This window comes from Leucopleurus acutus, assembly GCF_964270905.1.
Source record: "Leucopleurus acutus genome assembly, chromosome: 1".
NCBI classification, from domain to species: domain Eukaryota; kingdom Metazoa; phylum Chordata; class Mammalia; order Artiodactyla; family Delphinidae; genus Leucopleurus; species Leucopleurus acutus.
Window position 1 is genome coordinate 82,923,226 of NC_139142.1, and position 13,083 is coordinate 82,936,308.

General features: G+C 41.2%; 1 protein-coding gene across 2 annotated transcripts in view; it reads left to right on the forward strand.

The window, feature by feature from the left end:
- Window positions 1-9,607: 9,607 nt before the first annotated feature.
- The window catches only part of EIF2AK4 (eukaryotic translation initiation factor 2 alpha kinase 4), a gene marked incomplete at its 5' end in the record, with an annotated part of 115,140 nt that continues 111,664 nt past the window's right edge, over window positions 9,608-13,083 (forward strand). For both annotated transcript variants that reach the window (XR_014326507.1, XM_082847952.1), the window contains one exon: window positions 9,608-9,751. Coding sequence is in view for 1 of the 2 variants with exons in the window: in XM_082847952.1 (XP_082704078.1) it covers window positions 9,608-9,751 (144 nt within the window). The remainder of the gene's footprint in view (window positions 9,752-13,083) is intronic.

Below are 13,083 nucleotides of genomic sequence, written 5' to 3' on the forward strand. Positions count from 1 at the left end.
TTCTGGCAAGACCCATTGGGACTGCTTATCTCTGCTCCACATGATATCAACTGGGCCAGCTCAAAGTCACAGCCAGGGTATGGAATCTGAAGGCTTGTTAACTAACATGTCTGGCAGCTGATGCTGGCTGTTGTTGGGACCTCAGCTGGGCCTGTCAGCTGGAATGCTTATATGTGGCCTCTTCCTGTGGCTGCTTGGCTTTCTTACAGCGTGGCAGCTATGTTCCAAAAGTGAGCATTTCAAGATAAGAGTCCCAAGAGGACAAGGCAGGAAGGTGGCCGACTTTTATGACTCATCTCAGAAGTCACAGAACATCACTTCCACTGTACTCTATTTGTTGAAGCAGTCAAAAGCTGCCACATATAAGGGGAAAGGACAGAGACTACACCTCTCAGTGGAGGCAGTGTCCATCATATTGTAAGAACAGCAGGTGGAATGAGATTGTTGCAGTCATTTAAGGAAAATAAAATCTGCCATAACATCTGTTTTCCTTTTATCAAAAAAATCCTTCCAAAGGTCTCGTTTTTAGATATTTTTTTTTGGAATGAAACCAGAAGAGGTCAAAAACCACATAAATTAATTACAGTCCTCTTCAGTTACTGACTGTGTACAGGTATTACAGGGATATGAGCTAGCCAATATTAACACCTGGCAGCAAACTGGTACACAGCCATAGCTGAAGGCAGGTGATTAGGACCACCAGCCCACATATTTATGTGCTAGCTAATTTTTATCCAAAACTTTCTGGAGCTACACTAAAAGCAAATAATAGAAAATGGAATAAAAAAATGGGCAACCTCTGGCTCTTAGATAGTGCTTAGTAATTTTTCCTTACATTTTTCTCCCATAATGAATAGTATAAGAAGGCATTCTCCCAGCTTAAAAACACTTTGCGTTCCCAGAGTTTTAAAGTTAGTTGTGTAGTGCTGAGGATCCATTTCCCTATAGAAATAATAAACAGGATGGTAGGGTTCCCAGGCAGAGTGGGGCAAAAAGAAGGAAAGGCTCTGGGGATTAAGGACTCCCAGGGAGGTCCTACTCAGTCTGTAGGTCTCCCTAGCTCTCCAAAGTTCTACTTTCTTCACAGTGTTTAAAAGAATTACTCTTCTCCTTGTGCCAGCAGTCCACTTATTTAACTACTGTTAATACCCTGTGCTGGGAAGGCAGGAATACAGAAATGTGGAATAGAACAGATTCTCGAAGCTTTCTCCAATCACCTATTCCTTAATCATATACCTCCTGGGATTTGCTTAGGGATTTTACCTCTTATAACCATGGGAAAATAGGTATGATGGTTAATTTAATGTGTCAACTTGATAGGGCCACGGTTGCCCAGATATTTGGCCAAACATTATTCTGCGTGTGTCTATGAGGATATTTCTGGATGAGATTAACATTTGAATCTGTAGACTGAGTAAAAGGATTGCCTTCCTTATTGTGGGTGAGCCTCATCTAATCAGTTGAAGATCTGGCTAGAACATAAAAGCTGAGTAAGAGAGGATTTCCTCTGCCTGACAACCTTCGAGCTGGTATATAAGCTTTTCCCTGCCTTCAAACTTGAAACATTGGCTCTTCTGAGTGTTAGGCCTGGTGGCCTTCAGACTGGAAGGACACCATCAGCTCTCTTGGTTCTCAGGCCTTTAGACGGGACTAGAACAACACTATCTACAATCCTGGGTCTCCAGCTTGCCAACTGCCGATCTTGGGACTTAGCCTCCAAAACTGCATGATGATAAATCTCTGTGGTAACTTTTAAAAGCCTATTTCCGGGCTTCCCTAGTGGCACAGTGGTTAAGAATCCGCCTGCCAATGCAGGGGACACGGGTTCAAGCCCTGGTCCGGGAAGATCCCACATGCCGCGGAGCAACTAAGCCCGTGCGCCACAACTACCGAGCCTGTGCTCTAGAGCCCGCGAGCCACAACTACTGAGCCCACGCACCACGTCTACTGAAGCCTGCGCACTCTAGAGCCCGTGCTCTGCAACAAGAGAAGCCACCACAGTGAGAAACCCGTGCACCGCAAGAAAGAGTAGCCCCTGCTCGTGGCAACTAGAGAAAGCCCGCGCACAGCAACGAAGACCCAACACAGCCAAAACTAATAAATAAATAAACAAAAATTAAAAAAATTAAAAAAAAAAGCCTATTTCCTTCTCTTACACTCCCATGGTGTGGTGATAGGCAAAATTTATGTGTAGGTGCTAATAACATCTTTCCAAACCTATAGAATGAAATAGGATCCATTTATGTTCCAAAGAATTCCTGGATTCCAACTTTCTTGGGCATTTATTGAAGAGCAGGAAGGGAGCTGAGTAGGGGACAGAAGAGATGGAATAGGACTTGGGATAATTGCAAAGCCCAAGGGGAAGGTGGGGGGAAGTAAGGAGGAGCCTATGGGTTTATTTCCCCTTCCTTCTTCCTTTTCATCATTGAAGGTCTCTTCCTCCTGCCTCCTGTCCCCAACACTACACTCTCACATGTCCCTGCATGGCCTCTCACTAAAGATGGAGAGAAGAGAAAAGCTGGAAGTGTTTTGAGTCGGTAAGCCCAAGCAGCAGTGTGCTGAGGAAAGAGGGATCCTTATGGCCCCAGGCTACCCATCTGGAATAAGTAGTTCTATTTCCAAATGGCTAATTCTATACCTATACAAAAGACACAGACAATGCAGGTTATTATGTAAACATTACTAGTGTTCAATGGTATCTCATTCTCCTCTTTTTCCGGGCACACAGAAGACTGTTTTTCTTGGCTGTCCTTGCAAATGGGCAGGGCTATGTGACTATAATGACTAATGATATGTGATCAGAAGTGACGAGTCATTTCTGAGCTGTGGCAGTGAAAAGCTTGTTGTGATTTTCAAGTCTCTCTGCTGCGCTGCCATTGTGATCGTGGAAGGGGACTTGTGTTGAAGAGCTGAAATATCGAAGCAGCCTGTGTTTCTGAGCTACCATATTGTGGGGGGGGGGGGTTGCAGATGCCCTAGAGACCACCCAGACATAACAACAAATTTTATATAAGCAAGGAATAAACCTTTATTATACTAAACAACCAAGATTTTTGGAGCTGCTCATTATCACAGTATAACCCAGCCTATCCTGGCAGATAGAGTCATGAAAACTGGGGCCTGCAATATTTAAGACAGCATAGACTTTATTTCCTGGGAATGGAAGATATTGAGTTAGGGCTTAAAAAAAAATCTCTGTGTATATTGGTGGCAATAAGGATATCCTAGGTCCTTGTAAAATGAAAGTGGTAGCTGATAATAAAGTCTCTGGGCATCTTTGAATTGAACTACTGGAATATTTCATGTCCAAAAACATACTGGTCTCCAATAAATTTATGTCACTTAACTTTTTTGGGGGAGTACCTAAGTTTAGTATACTCAGATTGTCTCTTTACACAGGCAAACCTACCAACTCCCTCAAGATAAAGAGTCTAGTATCCGGGGCACAGGGAAGGTGGGCAGTATGATGTTGGTGTCAGTTTGACCTGGGTTTGAATGCCTGCTCCCCTATTTCCACTTGTGACACTGGGCAGTTACATGACCTCTCTAAGCTCAGTTTCCTCCTCTACCAAATAGTGATAAAAACTCCTATATTGCAAGGCTGTTTAGAGGACAATAAAATACCAAATTAATGAAAATCTCTAACAGTACCTGGCACATCATAGGAAATCAATGAAACGTAACTATATAAGATTGATTCCAGCTTATTGATGCTTAAAGACAACAAATATCAAAAGGGAAAAAAAGCATCATCTTTCAACATTTTAAAGAATTCTCTCTTTGTAGATATAAATAAAGCACTGCCTAACAAGTCCTGTATTTCAAAAAATGGAAGAACCACTTACTTTGCAATTAACAAAGGACAAAATGGCTTTTGGTTAAAGATTTAGAAGTCTACAATTTAGCCTTTACACTATTGGGCTAAATACGTTTACTTTATGGTTCTTAGTTTGGGGTATGTTAAATTACCATCAAAGAAATTATCTGTTGGGCTTCCCTGGTGGCGCAGTGGTTGAGAGTCCACCTGCTGATGCAGGGGACACGGGTTCGTGCCCCGGTCTGGGAAGATCCCACATGCCGCGGAGCGGCTAGGCCCGTGAGCCATGGCCACTGAGCCTGCGCGTCCGGAGTCTATGCTCCGCAACAGGAGAGGCCACAACAGTGAGAGGCCCACGTACCACAAAAAGACAAAAAACAAAACAAAAAAAACAAACAACAAAAAAAGAAATTATCTGTTTAAAAAAGCTAATACTAATAATTTACTAATTATCGTAAGTAATGTAATTAGTATAATTTACTAATTATATTTACTAATAATTTGCATATTCCAAATTTTCTCAATATGTGGACTGGGAAATGGTTTTCTACTGATATGAATCTATAACTCCTAATGCAGTTTCCTAATTTGTAATAGTCCTTGCACCTATAGATTGCTATTAAATTCATCAAAAATATCTGGAAGGTGAGAGATTGAATACCCCTTCCCCCAGAAAGCCTCAGTAATTTCATATACACAGACACATAGACACATGCACACACACATCTACACATAGTGATTATAAAGCAACCTGACTAATTTTTTAATAGCAAGTATGCCAAAACTAAAATATCCATGAATATTATCACCTTTAAAGGAGTCACCTTGGGAAGCTGTTTAACTATTGAAGAATATCTTAACACTTATTTGGGACTCTCTTTTATAACTAACTTCAGAAGTTGGAATATTCTTTCCTGTATCATAAAAGGAAACATTCTTTTGCTGATGGTAACAAATATGTCCTTTAAGAATAAATTTGAATTTTCTGATAGAGCCAAAAGTTATCTAGGACCAATTCTGGTGAATTAAGTGATCAAGACAGTATCTTCTTTGCTAAAAGATGAGATATGACTATAAAATACTACGACTCACAGTCTGACTTGTAAGTAATGGCACAGCTTTGGAATAAAAATATATGCTTAACTTATTCCAGAATTTAAAGGACAAGACTCATTTGGATATATAAATATGTAAATGCATACAAATACCCACAAATTGATGCAAAATAAAAAAAGCAATTTTTATTTCATAATTTCTTGAGCAGCAGGAGCCACCTTGCCTCTCCTATTCCTGCCAGGCCACAGAGAGCTGTAAGAACAATTAAGTGCTTTTACCTCCTACAAGGAGACAGGAGAGAGGGCAGGGCCCAAAAAGTATTCAAAGAAGTAATGGCTGAAAATTTCCCATATTTGGCAAAAATCATAAGCCTACAGATTCAAGAAGCTGAGTGAGCGCTAAACATGATAAACCCAAAGAAATCTATACCAAGACACACCATAATCAAACTTCTGGACACTGACAAAGAAAAAAATCTTTAAAAGTAGCCATAGAGAAATGCCACTTTACCTATAGGGGAAAAACAATGTGAATGATAGCAGAGCTCTAATTGAAACCACAAAGGCCAGAAAGAAGTGGCATAACATTTTCAAGGGCTGAAAAAAAAGAACCACTGACCCCAAATTCTATATCCACTGAAAATATCCTTCAGGAATGAAAGGGAATATAGTTTTAAAATTTGGGCACAACGACCAACAGTCTGGAAGTTTTTCTTTGGGAAGTTGAGGGTAAACAGCAAGACCAGGAGATGTACTTTTGGGGAGCAGGGAGGTCATGAGGAAGTAGAGTCTCTTCCTTGGAGAACTGATAAGGGTTTAGGGACGGCCTGGAGAATAAGGAAATCTTGGAGTGTCCTGACAAATTGTTTGTGAACCCCAGTTACACGAAAACAATCTTACCAGTCTGGATGCTCCAAGAGTTTAGAGGTTATCTGCCGGAAGCCAGGCAAGTACCAGTCTTTACTTTCGAATGATCCAAGACTGCTGAGTTATTTCATGTAGGGCAACCAAATGCAATGTGTGGACCTTATTTGGATCCTAATGCAAACAAAGCACTGTAAAACAAAACAAAACAACAACAACCACCTTTTCCTTTTAACAGATTATTAGAGTATAATTGACATACAATAAATTGCATATATTCTACAGTTTGATCAGTTTTGATATATGCAAACACCTGTGAAACTATCACCACAATCAAGATAATGAATAAATCCATCACTCCCAGGAGTTTCTTCTTGTCCCACTGGAATCCCTCCAGAATCCCTCCCTGTGGCTCATCTCTGTCATCCTGATACCAGGCAATGGCTTATCTTCTATTACTAAGTTTGTATTTTTAGAGTTTTATATAAATGGAATCATACAATATGTACTCTTTTGTCTGGCTTCTCTCACTCAGCATAGTTATTTTGAGATTCATCCATGTTATTATTATATAGATAGCATATTTCTTTTTATTGCTGAATAGTGTTCCATTGATTGTATTGATACATCTCAATTTGTTTTTACCAAGAAACAAGTTTGTCCATCACTTTTGATGAGCATTTGGGTTGTTTTCAGTTTGGTGATTAAGGGCTTATGAACATTCATTTACAAGTCTGTTTATGGACATATGCTTTCATTTCTCTTGGGTAAATAAATACCTAGCAGTGAACAGCTGTGTCATATGGTAGGTATGTGTTTAACTTTTTAACTAAAACTCATGATAGGCCTAAATATAAAACTGAAAACTATAAAACTTCTAGATGAAAACATGGAGGAAAATCTTTGTGACTTTGAGTTAGGAAAAAATTTCTTGGATAGGATGACAAAACACGATTCATAAAAGATAAAAACTGATAAATTGAACTCCCTCAAAAGTAAGAACTATGCTCTTTGTAAAACACTGTTAAGAGGGCTTCCCTGGTGGCGCAGTGGTTGAGAGTCCCCCTGCTGATGCTAGGGGACATGCGTTCGTGCCCCGGTCCGGGAAGAGCCCACATGCTGTGGAGCAGCTAGGCCCGTGAGCATGGCTGCTGAGCCTGCGCTCCGCAACAGGAGAGGCCACAACAGTGAGAGGCCCACGTACCGTTAAAAAAAAAAAAAAAAAGAGAGAATGAAAAGGCAAGCCACAGACTGGGAGAAAATTTTTGCAGATTACATATCTGATAAAGGACTTACTTCAGAATATAAAGAATTCTCAAAACTCAATATAATAAAAAAATACAATTTTTAAAATGAGCAAAAGATATGAAAAGACAGAAGATTTATGAATGACAAATAAGCACATGAAAAGCTAATTAACATTATTAATCATTAGGGAAATGTAAATTAAGGCACAGTGAGATACTACTACACAACAATTACAATGTTTAAAATTTTAAAAATTGACAATAACAATTACTGACAAAGATGCAGAGTAACTAGAACTCTCCTAAACTGGTGGGAATATAATATAGTACAACACTTTGGAGAACAGTTTGCCAGGGTTTTTGTTGTGAAATTTTGACTTTGAAATAACTTCAAACTTACATAAAAGTTGTAAGAATTATCCAAAGAACTCTCACATATCCCTCACCTAAATTCCCCCCAATGGTCGACATCTATGTTTGACTTATCATCTCTCTATTTTCTGAATCACTTGGGAGCTAATTGTATATGTAATACCCTATTACCCCTTACGGTTTGAGTGGAAATTTCCTAATAGCAAGGACACTTTCTATTTGACCACAGTACAATCATTAAACTCAGGAAGTTAACACATATAATAATGCTGTCTAATCCACAAGACCCCCTTCAAATTTTGCTGATTGTTTTCATTATATCCTTTATAGGTCCAGCATACACTACAGATTCTAATTTTAGACAGATGGAGAATTTCGAACATAATTTGGGTATTAAATAATGTTAAGCAACTGTTATATTTTTAAGGTATAAGGACAGTATTATGTTCATAAAATGTCCTTATCTGTTAGAGATATGTACTTAAGTGTTTATAAAAAGAATATGATGTCTTAGATTTTCTTTAAGATTCAGTCCTAAGGAGGTGTGTGTGTGCATGTGTGTGTCTGTGTTGAGGGGTGGGGAGAGGGGAGAAATGAAATACGATTGAATAAGATTCTAAATTTGTTGAAGCTAAGTGATGAGTACAGGGGGGTATTGTAATATTTCCCCTACTTTTAATGTATGTGTGAAATTTTTCCATAACTACAGTATTTTAATTTAAAAAAATGGAGAAATGGAAGGATTTTAAGAACTGGGGTGATATGATCATATTTTAAATTTAGAAACATTACTCTGGCTGCAATAGGAAGAATGGCTTAAAGTGGGGCAAGAATGAAAGCAGTGACTAGTTTCCCAGCTGTTGAAGTCATCCAGGGAAGAGATGATGGTGACCTCAACCAAGTTAGTGGCAGTGGGATGGAGTGAAGTGGATGAATGGAAGAAATGGTAACTACCTGGATGTGAGAGATGAGAGAGAGGGAATCCAGGATTACTCTTAGTTGGCTTGGGCCAATGGGGAGGGGCGGGGTGCCATTTACCTAGACAGGCATCACTGGAAAAAGAACAGATCCCTAGGGGAGGGAAAGAGGAGATGGTTTGAAGGGGCCTTGGGTCAAACTAGTGCCTTTGTGTTATCTGGCCACAACTGAGTAGATAGATGACGGCAAGATACTTAAATAATCATTATTTAGCAAATAGTATAAATAATCACTATTAAGCAAATAGTATAGGGGTAAGCAAGGCAGACAGAGGAAATGTCACTTAAACTTAACTTGAGATAATACGATATGATTATTCTAAATCAACATGCAGCATTAGTAGCCAACTGAAAATGAAATGTAATGACAATGTCTGGGTAGATAGGTTATTTTATAAACTTGAAAAAATATGATTGGAGACAGGATATAATAGAAAGACCTCCTCAATTCACATTAAGTAAACTGGGCATGCAACATAATTCTCTTCATGGTGTTGCTCATAAGATGCCTGAGTGGAAAGACATTTTTCAGTTGAAATTGCATCGTGGTACTGTTGACACCTAGGGTCAAGATGTAGGAACAGAGAACATGCACTGGGATGTTGAATCTATGGTTAAGGGGACGAGTTCGAGGGTAAAAAACAGGCGGGGAGGGGAGTAGTGGTCTCGATTTTTACTCCTGGTCGTCTTCTGGGAAGGCTTAAGGGGAGTCAAAGCGGCTGGAAAACCCATCAAAGTCTGCCCTTCAGAGTTTCGTCTCCTACCAATGCCAGAGTGAAGGAGTTCCAGCAGGCACTTCTGTGAGAGACTTACTTCGTGAAAACCATACCCCTTGGCATTATCATTCCATTCTGATGGATTTGATCTCCCACGTCCCTGCAGGTTCCCCCGCTCAGTTCCCCCAGCAGAATGTGGGCTAAACCTTCCCCCAGCCTCGCTCCCATGCCGAAGCTGCTCACGCGCTAATAGCGTTCATGACACCGCTTCTCACTCAAGAGCCGGCCGGCCAGGGGCGCGGAGTTCCGGCGGGGATCCTGCTGGGCGCTGAGCCCCACCCCCACCCTGACCCCGCCCCCGGCTCGACGCCCCGCCCCCACGCCCGTCCCGGCGTGGAGCTCCGGCTGCGATCCTTTCCCCAAGCGCGGAGCTCACCCCATCCCTGACCCCGCCTCCGGCTTGTAGCCCCGCCCACGGTCCCGTCCCCGGAGCGAAGCCCGCCTAAGGCCCACCCACCTCCGCAAGGCCGCTTTGCCTTGCCTTGCCCACCGCATTACCATGGCTGGGGGCCGCGGGGCCCACGGGCGCGGCCGGGAAGAGCCGCCGGAGAGCTACCCACAGCGACAGGACCACGAGCTGCAGGCCCTGGAGGCCATCTACGGCTCCGACTTCCAGGACCTGCGGCCGGACGCGTGCGGACGGGTAGGAACGTGGCTTGTCTGGTCGCGGCTGGCGTGCTGCGGCCCAGCTCCCCTGGCTCGATCTACCCCGGCCAGGCCCGCCCGGCTCTGCCGGGAACGAACCGCCTACCCCAGCTTAGGATTCTGGAGTCCTTTCATCCCTCGCGATTCCACCCACGCTCACTTTCTGTCCTTGCGCACGCAGCCGCTTGGCGGGTCTCCAGAACCCCCAACTGGGACGAATTCTCTTACAGCCTTTCCCCCCCGTCGGCTCCAGTCTTACCTGGCCCTGTTTCTTATTCCCACTGAGGTTCCATAACTTCCCTGCCTCCTTACTGTCCTGCCTTTTTTCCTCCCTGACAGCCCTTGAGTTTGATACAACAGCGCATCCATAGGGACCCACTGCAACTTTGGGAACGCTTTGGGGGCTCTTGCACAGATCTTACTGATGCCTTCAGTCAGAAGTCTTACCTTCCCGTTTGTGTTCAAAACTATTAACCATGTAATCCCATTGTACTCCTCAGGCATCCTCCCCGTATTGTGCTGTGTGGAGCAACTTTCCTCTGTACCTTTCTCCAAGGCGCTTAGAGAGTATGGAATACAGTCTTCTTAGCTGTAATGGAGAGGGAGTGTGCTGAGTCCACCCTTTTAAAATGGCATTTGACTTAAAATATTATTTTCCTTTTTATCTGGAAGTAAGTTAAGGCACATTATAAGCTGCTGATACTGACAGTCTTTCCCTCATCATCCTTGAAGAATTATCTACCAAACTCTTTATAGTATTATTTAAAAAGTAGTACCTTCTTTCATCTACCTTTAAATTTATTTATTTTATTTATTTTTGGCTGTGTTGCAGCTGTCTTCGCTGCTGCACGCGGGCTTTCCCTAGTTGTGGCGAGTGGGGGCTACTCATTGCGGTGGCTTCTCTTATTGCGGAACATGGGCTCTAGGTGCACCGGCTTCAGTAGTTGCAGCACGTGGGCTCCGTAGTTGTGGCACGTGGGCTCTAGAGCGCGGGCTCAGTAGTTGTGGCACGGACTTAGGTGCGCCACAGCATGTGGGATCTTCCTGGACCAGGGCTTGAACCCGTGTCCCTTGCATTGGCAGGTGGATTCTTAACCACTGCGCCACCAGGGAAGCCCCCTTCATCTACCTTTAATTCTGGCATTTTACAACATGTGCCTTATCAGCACATCCGAGATTTTCTCAAGAAATAGGATCTTCGGGAGCTGTCAGGGCAAAACATTTTCCTTCTCACCCAATGTTTTCCTTCCTTCATTAACTATTTATTGTTCTAGGTATTGGGAATACAGTCAAGCACAAACCAAACCAAACCCCCTTCCCTCAGGGAGCTTACTTTTCTAGTGCTTAATTTCAAGAGTTATTTTTAAGCTGAAATAGTAAAAATGTAAATATTCCCCTTATACAAGCTTGTAATAAAATAACAATGTAACTTTCTGGTTATCTGGTAACTTCTCTGTTCCCAAACATTGAGAACCAGGAATTCGGCTCATGAAGCCAAAATACCTGTTGCAAAGTGTACACGGGGGCTCAGTACAAAGTTCCTAAGACTTCATTCAGAGACAGTTTATTTACTTTACACAGCTTAATTATCTGGTCCTAAGACTGCAAGAAAACAGAAAAGAAAAAGGTACTGCTGTAGGTAGGGATACTGATAATCTCAGAATTTATAGCTGGTGGTCTTTATAACAAGATAGTAGAGCAAACAAAATCAAAAACTGTAATAGGCAGATAGAAGGATTCAGATAGCTGTACCCTGAGGTACATGGGCAAATAGCCTTAACACTTTGCTAGGCAAATAATTGGTGGTCATAAGGATGAATCAGAATGTAGTCATTCAACATAGAGAACAGACTTGTGGTTGCCAAGGGGGGGTGGGTGGGGGAGGGATGGACTTGGAGTTTGGGATTAGTAGATGCAAACTATTACATGTAGAATGGATAAGCAACAGGGTCCTACTGTTTAGCACAAGGAACTATGTTCAATATCGTGGGATAAACCATATTGGAAAAGAATATAAAAGATTGTATATATGTGTATAACTGAGTCACTTTGCTGTGCAGCAGAAATTAACACTGTAAATCAACTATACTTCAATAAAAAAAAAGTTTAAAAACGTTTTTTAAAAAAATGTAGTCATTCAACAAATACTTATTACTTGCCACTCTTTAGGGAAAGGTTATGCAAGCCCACAATCCTTTATGCAAAACCCTGAGGCCTGATACATTTCAGAATTCAGAAGTGTTTGTGTTCATGGCCACATGTGCACATTCCATACTTACCTAATACCTCACTCAGTGTCTGGAGCAGCATGCAGAATCAAACACAGCAAACCATGTGAATATTCAAATATTCACACTCAGTGGGATGGTTAAAGACTATCAATAGCCTCATGTCAATTCAGGCCAAATTTGTTGCCAGTAAATCAGCTCAGAATTATTGACCTGAGTAAACTTTAGGTTTTTTAAACTTCTTTTTGGGGGATGTGTTATAATGTAGATTTTGGTTTAGTAACATATGTACGTTACTTATAAATAACATTTTGGGAGTACATGCTAAAAATTATTTTACCTACTAAAGTTTGGACACCACTAGTTGAAAATATAATTTCCTCTAGAGTTATAAATTTATTGTTAACTTAATTATCTTGGCTAATTTTCTGTCAGCCAAAGGTCTGCTCATTTATAATTCGACAGCTATTGCAAACCTCCCTCCTAAAGCCTTGCTTTTGTCTCTGGGCCCACCGGTAGTGTATGAGTGCTTCTTTTCCTACATCTTCACCAACACTGTAGTGTCAGACTTTTTCATCTTTGCCAGTAGATAGATGAAACATTTTTACTTCTTTAGTTGTAAATTATGAGGACCACCTTTGTCTGTAAGCCATGGATTTTTTTCTGTGAACTGTTCAATGTTGTCTACTTTCTTATTCATATGTCAGAGCTATTTAGATGTTAATTTAGATGTTAATTTATATGTTAAGAAAATTAGCATTTGGGGTCATATATTGCAAATATTTTCCCCTAATTAACCATTATGCATTTTGATATTTAGGTAATTTATGCAATTTTTTAAAACTTTAATATAGTCAAAATGACCTTTTTTTTTCATTTTATTGTTGTTACATGGTCCCTGTGGTTTGTTTTTTTCCCTGCTCCAGTGTTACCGAAAGAATGAATTCTTCAAGACTTTCTTTTAATTCTTTCATGACTTTGTTTTTAAACTTCCATCAAATAAATATAGAAATAGCTTTTTATTTTTTAAAGTTCTTACCTCTGTCTGAGTATGAATCTAGGCTGCCCACTTTCACCCCCAACTAGCCAGTTAGACTAACAC